Below are 19,050 nucleotides of genomic sequence, written 5' to 3'. Positions count from 1 at the left end.
AGGAGACATAACTACTAAATGTCATGTGGCGTCCTGGATGGGATCCTGGAACAGACAAAGCACAATAGGAGAAAACTGGGAAATCCAGATAAATTGTGGAGTTTAGTTCACAGCAATGTATGATGGTTGTGAAAAGTGAACCACAGTAATGTAGTAATGAAAGAGGGAACTGAGTGAAGGGTACACAGGAACTTTCTGTACTATCTGTGCAACTTTTCTGTAAGTCTATGAATATTTTAAAATAAAAAGTTAACTTAAATTTTAAAAGCATTTTGTTTTATTTTACCATGGCTGGGTGGATTTTCAGATCTTTAATGGAGTAAGTCCCAGCTAGCTAAAGCCAGATTGCAGAGATAGGCAGGCACCATCAAAACCCAACTGAGCCTGGCACAGTGGCTCATGCCTACAATCCCAGCAATTGGGGAGGCTGAGGCAGGAGGATCACTTCAGCCCAGGAGTTCAGGGATATGGTGAACTATGATCACTCCAGCCTGAGCTACATAGTTGTTTTTACAAAAATATTTTTAAATTATCCAGGCATGATGGCAGGCAACTGGGTCCTAGCTACTCAGGAAGCTGAGGTGGGAGGATTGCTTGAGCTCAGGAGGTTGAGGCTACAGTGAGTCGTGATGGTGCCACTGCACTCCAGCCTGGGTGACAGAGCAAGACTCTGTCTCAAGAAAATGAAAAATGACCTGAGTCGGTTTTCTTTAGCTAAAAAAGGTAGAAAACGGACACAGGAAAGGGAACATCACACACCGGGGCCTGTTGTGGGGTGGGGGGAGGGGGAGGGATAGCATTAGGAGATATACCTAATGTTAAATGACGAGTTAATGGGTGCAGCACACCAACATGGCACATGTATACATATGTAACAAACCTGCACGTTGTGCACATGTACCCTAAAACTTAAAGTATAATAAAAAAAAAGGTAGAAAAAATTACCCCATTGTGCTCTCCTAAACACAGTTTGTTGTCACAGATAATTTTACCACTTAATTTTCAAGGGACAAGGTTACTTAGCAGAGAAAATTAAACACAGATTAAATAATACTTAGAGACATAAGGTCCAACTGCTTACCTGATGAAATTCCTCAGAAACTGACTTTCACAAATGTAGAGAATTCTGTGTGCCTCACAGTGAAACACATTCCTGATCTTCTCCATGATCTTCATGGCCATGATGGTCTTTCCTAAGCCAGGTAAGCCATGGACAAACAATTCTCTGTTCTTGTGGAAGCTTCTGGAGAATATCTCATACTGCTGGGCTGTGAGCAGATTTAAAACCTCATAGCTGAGCAGGTCACTCAAGAGAGACCTGAAGCCGAGCAAGACAATCACGAGGGACTGCAGCAGGGCTTCCAATGTGCTGGGTGCCTGCAAAACTATAGGACGCGGGGTAATCCGTCGGAGACACTGCAGCCTCCAAGGCCTCTGCGCTGCTCTCAGGACTCAGGCAGAGGACCTTGGCCCTGACACACACCTTCCCAGTGTAGCCCCCCATGTTCACCAGCTTCTGCTTCAAAGTAAGGGCAGTGCGAGTGCAGTAGTCCTGGCCCTGCCAGGGCTGTTCTATGCTATCAGCAGAGCATCGCAGATGACTCCTGGCTTCTCCTGCAAATTCAGGTCCACGGCCTAGCTTCTAGAGAGGACCACAATTCCCCAGGAGAAAGGTTGGGTTTGCTTATTTATTAACTCCTCTAATCCTTCATTCTGTGAGGACAGCTCCTTCCAGAGGGATTCCAGAGTACATCGCAAATATCCTGGTAGCACTAGATGTGAAAAGAATGAGAAATTAGGGGAAGGAGAAGAATCATACTGATTATGACAATTAGTTATAATTAACTGATTAATATATTTGATTATTAATTACAGATATTTCAAATATTCTTCTATAAACATTATATTACAATTATAAAGGAAAAGAAGCTTTGAAATATCTGGTAAATCTCATCTAAACCCATGTGTTTATTATGCCTTTGACCTAACCTCTCTGAGACTTTGCTCTCTCATTTGTAAAACAAAACTAAGAATAGCACATTTCCTATGGAGAGGAATAAATGAAGTAACATAAAGAGTCTGGCTCATTGCAGCTGCTTGAAAAAGATGAGTCCTATTCCCCATCCCACTCTCAAAGTGCATGAATCTCAAAATGTCCCCTAACAGTCCCCACTAATGGGGGTAGCAGGAGCCTTCCCAGGAAGAAGGTACTCATTAGCACAATATTTGCGGAGAAGAGGAAGTAACGTAAAAGCTTTTATTGGCAGTTAATTTTCTTCAGTCCTCAACTAGGAGACCCTTGAAGCTATCTCTCCTGAAGCAGAATTGTTGCATCACATGCAGATCAATCTGAGGCTCCCCCCCATTACAAAAGTCTTCTCTTTGTCACAGGCAAACAAGGAACAATTACGTGACATGAGAATATACTTGTGCTACAGAGTTATAAACTTATTTTAGGCTGGGTGCGGTGGCTCACTCCTGTAATCCTAGCACTTTGGGAGGCCAAGATGGGTGATCACTTGAGCCCAGGAGTGCGAGACCAGCCTGGGCATAATGGTGAAACCCTGTTTCTACAAAAAATATAAAAATGATCTAGGCATAATGGTGCATGCCTGTAGTCCCATCTCCTCAGGAGGCTGAGGTGGGAGGATTGCTTGAGCCCAGGAGGCGGAGGTTGCAGTGAGCTGAGATTGTGCCACTGCACTCCAGCCTAGGCGATTCAGTCAGACCTTGTCTTAAAAAAAAAAAAATATTTCAAAGATCATGGGGTCCAAAGGGAGAAAAACAAGAATGTTTTTGCCCTATTGTGGCAGTGGCCGAATACAAACCAGAATCAAGATTTGTAAGTGGTAATTTGAAATTGAAATTACCCAAACTTTACTGGTAATTGTTTGTTGTTCATTGTTGCTTGTGCTTTCTCATTCATACCAGGTGTTCACACAACTTGATTATGCCTGCAACGTGGATGTTAGTGAGTAGGAGATGGCATCTATTATGACATACATCTAGATTTTAGAGATGTTAAGAAGTTGGGGGAGATAAATAAAACCCCCATCTCCCTGGGACAGAGCACCTGGGGGAAGGGGCGGCTGCGGGTGCAGTGTCAGCAGACTTTAGTGTACCTGCCTGACAGCTCTAAAGAGAGCAGCGGATCTCCTGGCACAGCGTTCGAGCTTGCTAAGGGTCAGATGGCCTCCTCAAGTGGGTCCCTGGCCCATGTGTATCTCAACTGGGAGACACCTCCCAGCAGGGGCCAACAAACACCTCATACAAGAGAGCTCTGGCTGGCATCTGGTGGGTGCCCCTCTGGCACGAAGCTTCCAAAGGAAAGAACAGGCAGCAATCTTTGCTGTTCTGCAGCCCACACTGGTGATACCCAGGCAAACGGGGTCTGCAGTGGACCTCCAGCAAACTCCAGCAGACCTACGGCAGAGGGACCAGACTGTTAGAAGGAAAACTAACAAACAGAAAGGACTAGCACATCCACTCAGAGACCCCATCTGAAGGTCACCAACATCAAAGACAAAAGGTAGATAAATCCACGAAGATGGGGAGAAACCAGCTCAAAAAGGCTGAAAATTCCAAAAACCAGAATACCTCTTCTCCTCCAAAGGATCACAACTCCTTGCCAGCAAGGGAACAAAACTGGACGGAGAATGAGTTTGACAAATTGACAGACGTAGGCTTCATAAGGTGGGTAATGACAAACTCCTCTGAGCTAAAGGAGCATGTTTTAACCCAACACAGGGAAGCTAAGAACCTTGAAAAGAGGTTAGACAAATTGCTAACTAGAATAACTAGTTTAGAGAAGAATATAAATGACCTGATGGAGCTGAAAAACACAGCACGAGAACTTCGTGAAACATACACAAGTATCAGTAGCCAAATTAATCAAGCAGAAGAAAGGATATCAGAGATTGAAGATCAACTTAATGAAATAAAGCAAGAAGACAAGAATAGAGAAAAAAGAATGAAAAGGAATGAACAAAGCCTCCAAGAAAATATGGGACTATGTGAAAAGACCACATCTACGTTTGATTGGTGTACATGAAAGTGATGAGGAGAATGGAACCAATTTGGAAAACACTCTTCAGGATATTATCCAAGAGAACTTCCCCAACCTAACAAGACAGGCCAACATTCAAATTCAGGAAATACAGAGAACACCACAAAGATATTCCTCGAGAAGAGCAACCCTAAGACACATAATCATCAGATTCACCAAGGTTGAAATGAAGGAAAAAAATGTTAAGGGCAGCCAGAGAGAAAGGTTGGGTTACCCACAAATGGAAGCCCATCAAACTAACAGCAGATCTCTCTGCAGAAATCCTACAAGCCAGAAGAGAGTGGGGGCCAATATTCAACATTCTTAAAGAAAAGAATCGTCAACCCAGAATTTCATATCCAGCCAAACTAAGTTTCACAAGTGAAGGAGAAATAAAATCCTTTACAGACAAGAACATGCTGAGAGATTTTGTCACCACCAGGCCTGCCTTACAAGAACTCCTGAAGGAAGCACTAAACATGGAAAGGAACAACCGGTACCAGGCACTTCAAAAACATATCAAATTGTAAAGACCATCGACACTATGAAGAAACCATCAACTATGGGCAAAATAACCAGCTAGCATCATAGTAACAGGATCAAATTCACACATAACAATATTAACCTTAAATGTAAATGGGCTAAATGCCCCAATTAAAAGACACAGACTGGCAAATTGGATAAAAGAGTCAAGACCCATCAGTGTGCTGTATTCAGGAGACCCACCTCACGTGCAAAGACACACATAGGCTCAAAATAAAGGGATGGAGGAATATTTACCAAGCAAACGGAAAGCAAAAAAAAGCAGGGGTTTCAATCTTAGTCTCTGATAAAACAGACTTTAAACCAACAAAGATCAAAAAAGACAAAGAAGGGCATTACATAATGGTAAAGGGATCAATGCAACAAAAGAGCTAACTATCCTAAATATATATGTACCCAATACAGGAACACCCAGATTCATAAAGCAAATTCTTAGAGACCTACCAAGAGACTTAGACTCCCACACAGTAATAGTGGGAGACTTTAACACTCTACAGTCAATATTAGACAGATCAACGAGACAGAAAATTAACAAGGATATTCAGGACTTCAACTCCGCTCTGAACCAAGCGGATCTAATAGACATCTACAGAACTTTCCACTGCAAATCAGCAGAATATACATTCTTCTCAGCACCTCATGGCACTTATTCTAAAACTGACCACATAATTAGAAGTAAAACACTCCTCAGCAAATGCAAAATAACAGAAATCATAACAAAAATCCTCTCAGACCACAGTGCAATCAAATTAGAACTCAGGATTAAGAAACTCACTCAAAACCACATAACTACATGGAAACTGAACAACCTGCTCCTGAATGACTACCAGGTAAATAACGAAATGAAGGCAGAAATAAAGACGTTCTTCATAACCAATGAGAACAAAGACACAACGTGCCAGAATCTCTGGGACACATTTAAAGCAGTGTGTAGAGGGAAATTTATATCACTAAATGCCCACAAGAAAAAGCAGGAAAGATCTAAAATCAACACCCTAACATCACAATTAAAAGAACTAGAGAAGCGACAGCAAACAAATTCAAAAGCTAGCAGAAGACAAGAAATAACTAAGATCAGAGCATAAATGAAGGACATAGAGACACAAAAACCCCTTCAAAAATTCAATGAATCTAGGAGCTGGTTTTTTGAAAAGATCCACAAGATAGATAGACTACTACCCAGACTAATAAAGAAGAAAAGAGAGAAGAATCAAATAGATGCAATAAAAAAATCATAAAGGGGATATCACCACGAATCCCACAGAAATACAAACCACCATCAGAGAATACTGTAAACACCTCTATGCAAATAAACTAGAAAATCTAGAAGAAATGGATAAATTCCTGGACGCATAGGCCCTCCCAAGTCTAAACCAGGAAGAAGTCGAATCCCTGAATAGACCAATAACAGCTTCTGAAATTGAGGCAGTAATTAATACCCTACCAACCAAAAAAACTCCAGGACCAGACAGATTCACAGCTGAATTCTACCAGAGGTATGAAGAGGAGCTGGTACCATTCCTTCTGAAGTTATTCTAAACAATAGAAAAAGAGGGAATCCTCCCTAACTCATTTTATGAGGCCAGCATCATCCTGATACCAAAACCTGGTAGAGATGCAACAAAAAAAAGAAAATTTTTTTTGATGAACATCAATGCAAAAAATCCTCAAAAAAATACTGGCAAACCGAATCCAGCAGCACATCAAAAAGCTTATCCACCACAGTCAAGTCAGCTTCATCCCTGGGATGCAAGGCTGGTTGAACATACGCAAATCAATAAACGTAATCCATCACATAAACAGAACGAATGACAAAAGCCACATGATTATCTCAATAGATGCAGAAAAGGCCTTCAACAAAATTCAACACCCCTCCATGCTAAAAATTCTCAATAAACTAGGTATCGATGGAACGTACCTCAAAATAATAAGAGCTATTTATCACAAACCCACAGCCAGTATCATACTGAATGGGCAGAAGCTGGATACATTCCCTTTGAAAACCAGTACAAGACAAGGATGCCCCCTCTCACCACTCCTAGTCAACATAGTATTGGAAATTCTGGCCAGGGAAATGAGGCAAGAGAAAGAAATAAAGGGTATTCAAGTAGGAAAAGAGGAAGTTGAATTGTCTCTGTTTGCAGATGACATGATTGTATATTTAGAAAACCCCACTGTCTCAGCCCAAAAATCTCCTTAAGCTTATAAGCAAGTTCAGCAAAGTCTCAGGATACAAAATCAATGTGCTAAAATCACAAGCATTCCTATGCACCGATAACAGACAGACAGCCAAATCATGAGTGAACTCCCATTCACAATTGCTACAAAGAGAATAAAATACCTAGGAATACAACTTACAAGGGATGTGAAGGACCTCTTCAAGGAGAACTACAAACCACTGCTCAAGGAAATAAGAGAGGACACAAATAAATGGAAAAACATTCCATGCTCATGGATAGGAAGAATCAATATTGTGAAAATGGCCATACTGCCCAAAGTAATTTACAGATTCAATGCTATCCCCATCAAGCTACCAGTGACTTTATTCACAGAACTGGAAAAAACTACTTTAAACTTCATATAGAACCAAAAAAGAGCCTGCATAGCCAAGACAATCCTAAGCAAAAAGAACAAAGCTGGAGGCATCAAGCTACCTTACTTCAAACTATATTACAAGGGTACAATAACCAAAACAGCATGGTGCTGGTACCAAAACAGACATATAGACCAATGGAACAGAACAGAGGCCTCAGAAATAACACCACACATCCACAACCATCTGATCTGACAAACCTAATAAAAACAAGCAATGGGGAAAGGATTCCCTATTCAATAAATGGTGTTGGGAAAACTGGCTAGCCACATGCAGAAAACTGAAAGTGGACCCCTTCCTTATGCCTTATACAAAAATTAACTCAAGATGGATTAAAGACTTAAATGTAAGACCTAAAACCATAAAAATCCTAGAAGGAAACCTAGGCAATAACATCCAGGACATAGGCATTGGCAAAGACTTCATGACTAAAACACCAAAAGCAATGGCAACAAAAGCCAAAATTGACAAATGGGATCTAATTAAACTAAAGAGCTTCTGCACAGCAAAAGAAACTAACATCAGAGTGAACAGGCAATCTACAGCATGGGAAAAAATTTTTGCAATCTATCCATGTGACAAAGGGCTAATATCCAGAATCTACAAGGAACTTAAACAAATTCACAAGAAAAAAACAAACAACCCCATCAAAAAGTGGGCAAAGGATATGAACAGACAGTTCTCAAAAAGAAGACATTTATGCACCCAACAAACATATGAAAAAAAGCTCATCATCACTGGTCATTAGAGAAAAGCAAATCAAAACCACAATGAGATACCATCTCACGCCAGTTAGAATGGCGATCATTAAAAAGTCAGGAAACAACAGATGCTGGAGAGGATGTGGAGAAATAGGAATGCTTTTACACTGTTGATGGGAGTGTAAATTAGTTCCACCATTGTGGAAGACAGTGTGGCAATTCCTCAAGGATCTGGAACCAGAAATACCATTTGACCCAGCAATCCCATTAGTGGGTATATACCCAAAGGATTATAAATTATTCTGCTATAAAGACACATACACACATATGTTTATTGTGGCACTATTCACAATAGCAAAGACTTGGAACCAACCCAAATGTCCATCAATGATAGACTGGATAAAGAAAATGTGGCACATATACACCATGGAATACTATGCAGCCATTAAAAAGGATGAGTGCATTGCTTTGCAGGGACATGGATGAAGCTGGAAACCATCATTCTCAGCAAACTAACACAAGAACAGAAAACCAAATACCACATGTTCTCTCTCATAAGTGGGAGTTGAACAATGAGAACACACGGACACATAAAGGGGAACATCACACACTGGGGCATATCTGGGGGTGGGGGGCTAGGGGAGGGACAACATTAGGAGAAATACCTAATGTGGGTGACGGGTTGGTGGGTGCAGCAAACCACCATGGCATGTGAATACCTATGTAACAAACCTGCACATTCTGCACATGTACCCCAGAACTTAAAGTATAATAAGAAAAGAACTTGTCCATATAACAAAATACCACCTGTTCCCCTAAAACTATTGAAATAATAAAAATAATAATAGTAAATAAAAAATAAAATAGATTAGAAAAGAAAAAAAAGTTGAAGAGATGGAAGCTCAGAAACATTAATTAACTTTCTCAAAGTCACTCAAACCCATACTGAAAGAGAAACCCATACTCTTCCGACTAACATTATAACCTCATAAACGTCATCTGTCACGTCTTTTGGTGCCCTGGCTAGCCTCCTGGGTGACTGCTTTGTCTTTTTTTTTTTTTTTTTTTTTTTTTTTTGAGATCGAGACCATCCTGGCCAACATGGTGAAACCCCATCTCTACGAAAAATACAAAAAATTAGCCAGGCGTGGTGGCAGGCACCTGTAGTCCTAGCTACTCGGGAGGCTGAGGCAGGAGAATCACTTGAACCCGGGAGGCGGAGGTTGCAGTGAGCCAAGATTGTGCCACTGCACTCCAGTCTGGTGACAGAGTGAGACTCTGTCAGAAAAAAAAAAGAGAAAGAAAGAAAGGAAGGAAGGAAGGAAGGAAGGAAGGGAAAGAAAGAAAGAAAGAAAGAAAGAAAGAAAGAAAGAAAGAAAGAAAGAAAGAAAGAAAGAAAGAAAGAAAGAAAGAAAGAAAAGAAAAGAAAAGAAAGAGAGAAAGGGAGAGAAGTTAAACTTTTGGACTATACATTCTTATGTAGATAGTGGGGGAAATGAAGATGGCCAAGGGAGGTGGTAAATCTGACAAATGGAGTAAAAGGAACATCAATGATTCTTAGTCTTTTTTATTTCAAAGAACTTGTATTTGGGAGTGGTTGTGCAAATCAATAAAACTTAACTGTGCTATGGTGAGAAGGGGGCTCTTAAGACTCTCAGAATTGTGCCACAACCTGCACAATCACTTTTTTCTTTTGCTTGACTATGCATTCGTGCATGCCGTGAAAACATTTCGTTATTTGATTCAGTAGCGCAGGAAACATTCAATGAAAGCTCACACTAAACACAGTGCTGTCAGAGATACTAAGAATCTGTCTGCTGGGGACATATGGTTTAGGTCACAACAAATTGCCATAACGTGGCTTAAACATATGTGAAGAAAAATCCATAGCCCCAAATGCCTATATTGGTTAAAGAGAAAGATAAAAGTAGAGTGAATTTACAGAACTTAGAAAAAGAACTAGATCACAAAGGAACACAAAATAAAGGGAATAATAAATGTAAGGGCAGGAGGAAATTGAAAAATTAAAAAACAATTTATTTGATTAATTAACAAGATTAAAAGTTTTGTTTTTCCTTGTTTTGCTTTTTTGTCTGGTTTTCCATCTTTTTAGACAACCCACTAGCACTTTTATTTTTTTCACTAGCATCTTTATTATTTTAAAGAAATGAACAAATAAAATGGTGGTTGATGCAGGTGTGAAAAGGAAATAGACTTCTGAGCAGGAAATTATGTAGAAGGCCAGATCTTTCACGATCTTACTCATATGTCTGATATGTGCCTTGTAATAAAGCTTACAACTGTCTTCTTCTGTATTTTATGACCATTAAAACAACCTTGTCAGATTATTTATACAAAGTGCCATTTGTGACATATAAGCTTTAAAGTTTTAATGTTTATTCCTATGGACATGTTCTTTCAAGTATAGCATGCCATTGGTTTCCGTGGATAAAATTTTCATATTGGCAACTCTCTTCTTTTATTATATTTACTTATTTATTTATTTATTTTTGAGATGGAGTTTCACTCTTGTTGCCCAGGCTGGAGTGCAGTGGCGCGATCTCGGTTCACTGCAACCTCCATCTCGCAGGTTCGAGTGAGTCTCCTGCCTCAGCCTCCCAAGTAGCTGGAATTACAGGTTCCTGCCACCACGCCTGGCTAACTTTTTAAATTTTTTTTATTTTTATTTTGTTTAATAGAGATGGGGTTTCATCGTGTTGGCCAGGATGGTCGTGAAATCCTGACCTCAGGTGATCCACCCACCTCGGCCTCCCAAAGTGCTGGGACTATAGGTGTGAGCCACCCGGCCCGGCCTGACAACTCTCTTCTACATCTAAAAGTGCGAATTATTTTGTATGAAATAGAAACCTCAAGAACTGCTAATCTTTTCTTCTCCCTTTAAGACCCAAAGAAAAAAATCAATACACAGAAAACTCTAGTAGATTTCTTCCTCTAAAATCATACCTGAGAAAGATTTGGTTCCATCAAAATATGTATTAAGAAATTTGAAAACATAAATGAATGGTTTTTAAAAATAGGCACAGGCCGCGCACAGTGGCTCACGCCTGTAATCCTAACACTTTGGGAGGCCGAGGCGAGTGGATCACCTGAGGTCAGGAGTTTGAGACCAGCCTGGCCAACATAGCGAAACCCCGACTCTACTAAAAATACAAAAATTAGCTGGGCGTGGTGGCACATGCCTCTTATCCCAGCTACTTGGGAGGCTGAGGAAGGAGAATCGCTTGGACCTGGGAGGTGGAGGTTGCAGTGAGCCGAGATTGCACCACTGCACTCCAGCCTGTGCAAAAGGGAGTGAGACTCCATCTCAAAAAAAAAAAAAAAAGGCACAAAAGCAAAGCTTGTTTAATAAAAAATTGATAATGCAGATAAATCAATAACAGAATAAAAAGCCTGAGGGACGTTATCAAGAAAAATTTTATAAAGTACCTGGCTCCGTTGGGATTACTGGAAAACGTTTTTTTAAAACTTCAAAATCAGGCCAGGCACCGTGGCTCTCACCTATAATCCTTACACTTTGGGAGGCCAAGGCAGGCATATCACTTGAGGCCAGGAGTTCAAGACCAGCCTGGCTAACACAGTGAAATCCTCACCCCTACTGAAAATACAAAAATTAGCCAGGCATGATGGCAGGTGCCTGTAATCCCAGCTACTCAGGAGGCTGAGGCAGGAGAATCGCTAGAACCCAGGAGGCAGAGGTTGCAGTGAACAAAAATCATTCCACTGCACTCCAGCCTGGTGAGACCCTGTCTCAAAAACAAAAACAAACCAAAAGACAAAAACAAAAAAACTTCAAAATCATATAATTATCACATTATTAAATATATATTGTTTGACACACAAAAAATGGCAGGCTACAACATTCAGTTTTATATACTTTATAAACAATATTATGGCGATCAATAATATTTTCAGCCTTATCTCTTATCATCTTAATAATATTACATTGTTTTACAATTTGTAAACATCAAATAAACAGAATTTTATATTCTGCTTTTATCACATAACACCTCTACAGCCCTTTCAAGTTGTTACGCTTTTAGTTATATGTTACATTTCATCAAGAAGATGCTTAATACAATGTTGTATGTAGAAACTATTTTTAAAAGATGCATATTAATGAACTAGGTACTTCTCAATTGTTAAAATTGAAATTGCTCTCAATTCATACTTAATCATAAATAATAGTCATAAATCATTTACTCAACAAATATTTATTGGAAATCTATTATTTGCCTAGCACTGTGCTAAATCCAGAAAAGACAGTGGTGAACAAAACAAACCTGGTCCCTGTTCTTGAGGAGGTTGACAGTAAACAAGTGACTCCTATGGACAAAAGTTTAGAATGTCAGGGGAGCTTAGAATGGAAACACTGCCCTAACCTGGCAGTTGGAGAGGGAATGGGTTCAGAGAAGGATTTCCAGAAAAAGTAACATTTGAGTTAAGATCTGAAGAATGCAAATGAGGTGAAGAGTTAATTTGGTGAAGAAGGGGGGGAAGAATTTTCTAGACAGAAGTAAGAAGGAGTATGTCAAGTTCAAAAGACTGACAGCACAGAGCTGGAAGGATAGAGGCAGGAGATGAGGTTGGAACCATGCTCAGGTGTCCGACTGTGCATTGTCTGGTAAGCCACTTTAAGGGTTCCTGGCTTTACCCTAAGAGTAATGGGAAGCTGGCCAGACACTGTAGCTCACGCCTGTAATCCCAGCACTTTGGGAGGCCAAGGCGGGCAGATCACCTGAGGTCAGGAGTTCGAGACCAGCCTGGCCAACATAGTGAAACCTCATCTCTACTAAAAATACAAAAATTAACCAGGCTGCACCTGTAGTCCCAGATACTTGGGAGGCTGAGGCACGAGAATCGCTTTAACCTGGGAGGCAAAGTTTGCAGTGAGTCGAAATCACGCCACTGCACTCCAGGCTGGGCAACAGAAGGAGACTCTGTCTCAAAAGAAAGGCCTGGGCACGGTGTCTCATGCCTGTGATCCCAGCACTTTGGGAGACCCAGGTGGGCAGATCATGAGGTCAAGAGATGGAGACCATCCTGACTAACACGGTGAAACCCCATCTCTACTAAAAATACAAAAAATTAGCCGGGCATGGTAGCACATGCCTGCAGTCCCAGCTACTCGGGAGGCTGAGGCAGGAGAATCTCTTGAACCCGGGAAGCGGAGGTTGCAGTGAGCTGAGATCGTCCCACTGCACTCCAGCCTGGCAACAGAGCAAGACTCCGTCTCAAAAAAAAACAAAAAGTAATGGGAAGCCATTGGAGGTTGTTAAGCAGGAAGACACGGCATCAGATGAACATTTTTCAAAGTCCTTTCTAGCTGAAGCAGGTTAGAGCAGTCATGGAAAAGACCTTTCAGGATATGGTTTCAGCAGCCCATATGAGAACAGATGGTGATGTGGACTAAGGTGGGGACAGTGGAGAAGTAGGCAGAGTTGAGAGAGATTTAGAATTAAGCCGGCAGAGTTGAGAGAGATTTAGAAGTAAGCCGAGGGACCTGGCAATTGATGGGAATTCACGTCTATTATTTCAATTGCTCCTCTTCCATCTCAATCCAGTGGATAAGAACCAGAATGGGCCCAGTCACTGGCGGGAGCTGTTTATGAGATACTGCTTCTCACCCCAGATTAAAAACCATAGCTTAGCCAAACATTGAAAGGGAGAAAGGATCCAAATGTGGAGAGAGAACCTGGATATATGCCAAAGCTTAAGCAGCCAGAAGCAGAAATCTCTATCAAGGCCTGGGATCAAGAGTTCTGATACAGGAAGAGCTAATCAATCAAGAGCAAATAAAAACAAAGGGCATTGTAGGAAGGTTAACGCTTGTGCTCCTCATGAGCTGAAAAAGCTAACATTTATTGAGCCAGGAACTGTACCAAAAACTTTACATACATTATCTCATTGCTTTCTCACAACAAATACTATTATCTTTATTTTACCAATGAGGAAACTGAGGTTGGGGGACATATTCAGAGTCATATGGGTGAGGCTCAAATCCAGGAGTATTTGATTCCAAATGCTAGTGCTTCTAATCAAAACCTAGACTCTCTCTTTCTCCTTTTTTTTTTTTTTTTAAGATGGAGTTTCACTCTTGTTGCCCAGGCTGGAGTGCAATGGCGTGATCTCGGCTCACCACAACCTCCGCCTCCCTAGTAGCTGGGATTCAAGCTACTAGGTTCAAGCAATTCTCCTGCCTCAGCCTCCCTAGTAGCTGGGATTACAGACATGTGCCACCTTGCCTAGCTAATTTTTTTTTTTTATTTTTAGTAGTGACGGGGTTTCTCCACGTTGGTCAGGCTGGTCTTGAACTCCCGACCTCAGGTGATCCGCCCGCCTCAGGCTCCCAAAGTGCTGGGATTACAGCACCGCACCCAGCCTTTTTTTTTTTTTTTTTTAAGCAACAGGGTCTTGCTCTGTCATCCAGGCTGGAGTGCAGTGGTGCAGTCATAGCTCACTGCAGCCTTCACCACCCGAACTCAAGCAGTCCTCCCACCTCAGCCTCCCAAGTAGCTGGGACTACAGGTGTACGCCACCATGCCTGGCTAGCTTTTTTTGTTTTTGTTTTTGAGATGGATTCTTGCTCTGCCGCCAAGGCTCGAAGGCAGTGGCAGGATCTCAGCTAACCGCACCCTCCACCTCCTGGGTTCAAGTGATCTTTCCACCTCAGCCTCCTGAGTAGCTGGAATGACAGGCACGCACCACCACTCCCAGGTAATTTTTGTATTTTTAGTAGAGACAGGGTTTTACCATGTTGGCCAAGCTGGTCTTGAACTCCTGACCTCAAATGATCCACCTTCCTCGGCCTCCCAAAGTGCTGGGATTACAGGCGTGAGCCACCACACCCGGCCCTGGCTAGTTTGTTTGTTTGTTTGTTTGTTTTGTAGAGATGGGGTCTTGCTATGTTATCCAGGCTGTTCTCAAACTTCTGGGCTCAAGCGATCTTCCCACCTTGGTCTCCCAAAGTGCTGGGATTACAGGCATGAGCAACCACATCCGGCCAAAAATCTAGGCTCTTAATCATTGTGCAAACTGGTCTCCCAAATTATTAGGCCTCTTGGAAGACAAGAGAGTTTTCATTACTCTGGTAAGAATAACCATTCTGGAATAATCTCCCTGGTATTTGTGATAGCATTTATTTTATAAAACACATTTGATAACAAGAAAAACATAGGTCTATTTCTGTTAAACACAGGCAAGCAAAAGTCACATGTAAAAACACAGCTAGACAGAACATCTAGGGCCTTCACAAGTATCTGCTTTAATTAATGTTGGTAAACAAAATGACCCAATGCAGTGACACATTTGCAAACATTATATCTAAATCCAACTAGATCACAGTTTCCCAGTCAATATAGCTTAAGTTTCTCTGAAAACAAAATAGTTTATATATTACAAAAAACAAAAAAACACAGTTGGGCTCAGTGGCTCATGCATGTAATCCCAGCACTTTGGGAGGCTAAGGTGGGCAGATTGCTTTAGCCCAGGAGTTTGAGACCAGTCTGAGCAAGGAAATCCAGTCTCTACAAAATATTAAAAAATTAGCTGGGTGTGGTGGTGCATGGTCTATAGTCCCAGCTCCTCGAGAGTCTGAGACGGGAGGATCACTTGAGCCTAGGGAGGTCGAGACTGCAGTGAGCCACGATTGCATCACTGCACTCCAGCCTGGGTGACAGAGTGAGATCCTGTCTCAAAAAAAAAAAAAAAAAATAAGAAAAATAAGAAACCCCTTTTCATAGTGATGAAGCAATCAGCTAACTGCTAAAGAATCTTCACAGGCGAGGCTGGGTACGGTGGCTAATGCCTATAATCCCAGCACATTGGGAGGCCAGGAGGTCAGGAGTTTGAAACCAGCCTGGTCAATCTAGCAAGACTTCCTCTCTACAGAAACGAAAAAAATTAGCCAGGCACCCTCAGGCTCAGTGCCTGTAGTCCCCGCACTTTCAAAGGCTGAAGCAGGAGGATCCTTTGAGCCCTGGAAGGTCGAAGCTGCAGTGAGTTGTGATCGCACCACTGCACGACAGCCTGGGCGAAAGAGTGAGAACCTGTCTCAAAAAAAAAAGAGAGTCTTCACAGGCATCCCTTCCTCCCAAGTCTCCTCACTTGTCTTATCTGAAGGTTTGTTCCCCAGAACTATGAGAACCCTCCACATCTCTTTCTCTCAGCCCAGCCAGGTTCCTCTGGGCTTGAGTCCTACATCCCTGGCCTCAGCTACAAGGTGAGTCCAGTCTAAGGACCAGCTCCTCTCATTGTCTATTTCATTTATTTATTAAAAGTGTAGACCTAAAGTGTCTACTTCATCCTCTCTTGCCTAAAGTGGGTATATCTGGAAGAGTCTGTAGCCACAGAGGAGATTTTCATCTTAGAGTTATGAGGTCTCTTTGAGAGACTCTCCATTCCATTGAATAAGCATGGCTTAGATCTCTCTGGACAATCTGTACTTACCTTGGGAGTTAAAAGATTCCACAGGGTTGAGATGCTGAAAAGATGAGAAAATTCCGGGAGCTCTGATCTACTTAGGAGTCCCTGCAGTTTGGCTGAGGACAGTGGTAATCCTCAAAGGCTAGAAATGGCTTTCAAATCTGAGCGCTCTGCAGAACAAGTCCAGGAAAAATGCTGCTTTGGTATTTCTGAGAATGAAACTAGAAGGTTGCCGCCTTTTTAAAGTTTCCATTTCTCAGAATTCTCCTACTCATTTTAGGCCTGCCATTCTAGCCTCAAGGGGGGAAAATGTGCTATTTCCTGTTTATCAATAGACTAAGTGGGCCAAAGACTAGCTCTGGCTAAAGACTAAAGAAACTTTATCAGAAGAAATGCTTCAAACACTTTGGAGAATAATGCTACAAAAAAGCTTTTTTGGATACACACCAAACTGTTATTAAGGATTACTTTCTCAGAAGTAGAACTGGAGAGGAAGAAGATGGAAAGGGAGGAGAGAATTGTTACTTTGTACAGTAGGCCTGAGTTACTCAACAAATATTTTTTATTGGCAAGGAAAAGGGAAAAAACAAAACAAAAAGAAACAGTGAAAGAGCCAGAAAGGAAATTAAACAGTGCATCTCACTGACTTTCTCATTTAATTTTTATAGTAGCTTCCATAATCCTAATAGTTGTTGTAATTAGAGCCGAGATGAAATTCCTGCTGGATTCACTGCTATTAATTTAGCTGCTAATACTGTTGCTATTGTTCTGATCAAGTTTCTGCTACTTTTTGACCTGCTGTCTCCCTCAACAGCTGTAGGAGTCACAATTCCCTTGAGCTCTTGTTGGTTTCTTGTTCCATTTCTTTTGGGTATCTATCCTTATACATTGAAAAAATTATTACAGTGTGGATTTAGCAATCATTTTTAGCTATAAGAAAAGGTGCTGTGCACTAGAAGTAATTGAATTAGAGATGTCATTCGTTAATCAGATAATTAGTTCCCAATCTTGGCTGCTTGTTCAAATCTTTTGGCATGCTTTTTAAAAATTCAGATGCTAAGGTCCTTCCCCAGACATTCTGAATTATACTGTCAAGTAGTGGTGCAATATCAGGAGGTAGAGACATATCACATATACACAACACACACATATAGGCATAAACATAGAGACAGACACAAATAGATCTTATAATTTTCATTTAAAATCTTAGCCATGATTAGGTATACATAAACACAAAATTTAATAATTTTGATAAAAATTGATTCTCATCTTTGCCTATTAATATTTTCTTTCGATCTCATCTTTCCATAGACATTTGTTTAGGATGACAGCTTTCTTTAAAAAAAAAAATCCTTTTAGATATAAAAGTTCAAATCTTCAAAGGTATACCTGTCTTAATTGTGACTCAAAACCAGTAAGTTTTTATGGCTTAAAACCTATAAGCCTTTTATCACTTAACCATGGATGTAAGAGACATCCCCAAGGAGGATGCAAACCATGCAGCCCTTTTGCCGGGCGCGGTGGCTCACACCTGTAATCTCAGTATTTTGGGAGGCTGCGGCGGGCAGATCACTTGAGGTTAGGAGTTCAAGACCAGCCTGGCTAATATGGTGAAACCCTGTCTCTACAAAAAATACAAAAATTAGCCAGGCCTGGTGGTGCATGTCAGAAATTTCAGGTACTCGCGAGACTGAGGCGGGAGAATCACTTGAGCCCGGGAGGCGGAGGTTACAGTGACCAAGATCACGCCACTGCACTCCAACGTGGGCGACAGAATGAAACCCTGTACTCAAAAAAAAAAAAAAGAAAGAAAGAAAGAAAGAAAAGAAAAATGAAGGTTCAGATGACAAACGCCTCTTATGGACTGGGACCTTTTATTAAGACAAACTTCTCTGAGAGCTGGCACAGGCGGACGAAAATGCTGCTTATCTTAGATCTTGGGTTCCAGGCTGGTGGCCTGATGCAAACCAGCAACACTTGCGCCCTCTGGCGGCGAGGACCAGAGAGACTATTTTAAAGCCAAGCTCTCGGGACATAAAACGAAGGAAGAATCGAATCTCATGATTTTCTTCCTTATGACAAACAACACAAACGACAGAGACAAGGACATTTTATTATTCCTTGGAGGCTGTGGATCATACCCAGACCGAATTTATAAAAGTTACAATTCAAAGAACTCATTCTTACAAATGTTTTTCTCCTGCCAATCTGAATTTGGAAAGGAAGAGACAAGGAAAATTTACGTTCTCCTCTCTACAGGGCACTGCAGATAGATATGTCGGGGGGCTGACTTTGGTAAGAATTCTTACCTTCTGCAGGTTCTGTCAGCTCTTCCGGGATCCTACCCACAGGCTCTGAAGTGAGTGGCGCATCCCAACCTTCTAGGGTCCCATTTTCGTTGCCAGAAACCACATGGGAGGCAAAATTTTACCTCTGTTCTCTTAGGGATTTTGGCTAGGGCTGAGAATTAAATTGACCTATGACAGATTAACAAGAGAAAAACATACAGATTTTTACATATAGGAGCCCCTATAGAAAATTCAAGACCTAAAGAAGTGCCGAAACCTAAATGCTTGTATAGTAGGGTGAGCAAAGAGTACAACTGCAGAAAAGTAATTACATTAAAGTATGTGTGAAGGCAAAGTAAGATAAGGGTTATTTTAGCAAGGTCTGTTTGTACAGAATTATCCTGGGTATGACCCCTGTCAAAGAATGGTTTTTATTCT

General features: G+C 41.3%; 1 protein-coding gene across 1 annotated transcript in view; it reads right to left on the bottom strand.

Annotated features, from left to right (window-relative positions):
- SLFN12L (schlafen family member 12 like) overlaps positions 1-16,554 on the bottom strand; it is a 72,566-nt gene extending 56,012 nt beyond the window's left edge. Inside the window, exons 1-2 of the mRNA XM_008971264.4 lie at positions 16,349-16,554; positions 1,082-1,772 (exon numbers count right to left, since the gene is read on the bottom strand). Coding sequence (XP_008969512.3) covers positions 1,082-1,182 — 101 coding nt within the window. The 5' untranslated portion in view covers positions 1,183-1,772; positions 16,349-16,554. The remainder of the gene's footprint in view (positions 1-1,081; positions 1,773-16,348) is intronic.
- Positions 16,555-19,050: the final 2,496 nt, after the last annotated feature.

This window comes from Pan paniscus, chromosome 19 (assembly GCF_029289425.2).
Source record: "Pan paniscus chromosome 19, NHGRI_mPanPan1-v2.0_pri, whole genome shotgun sequence".
Taxonomy (NCBI): Eukaryota; Metazoa; Chordata; class Mammalia; order Primates; family Hominidae; genus Pan; species Pan paniscus.
The sequence above is the reverse complement of the archived record's forward strand: the minus strand, read 5'-3'. Positions and strand labels throughout refer to the sequence as shown.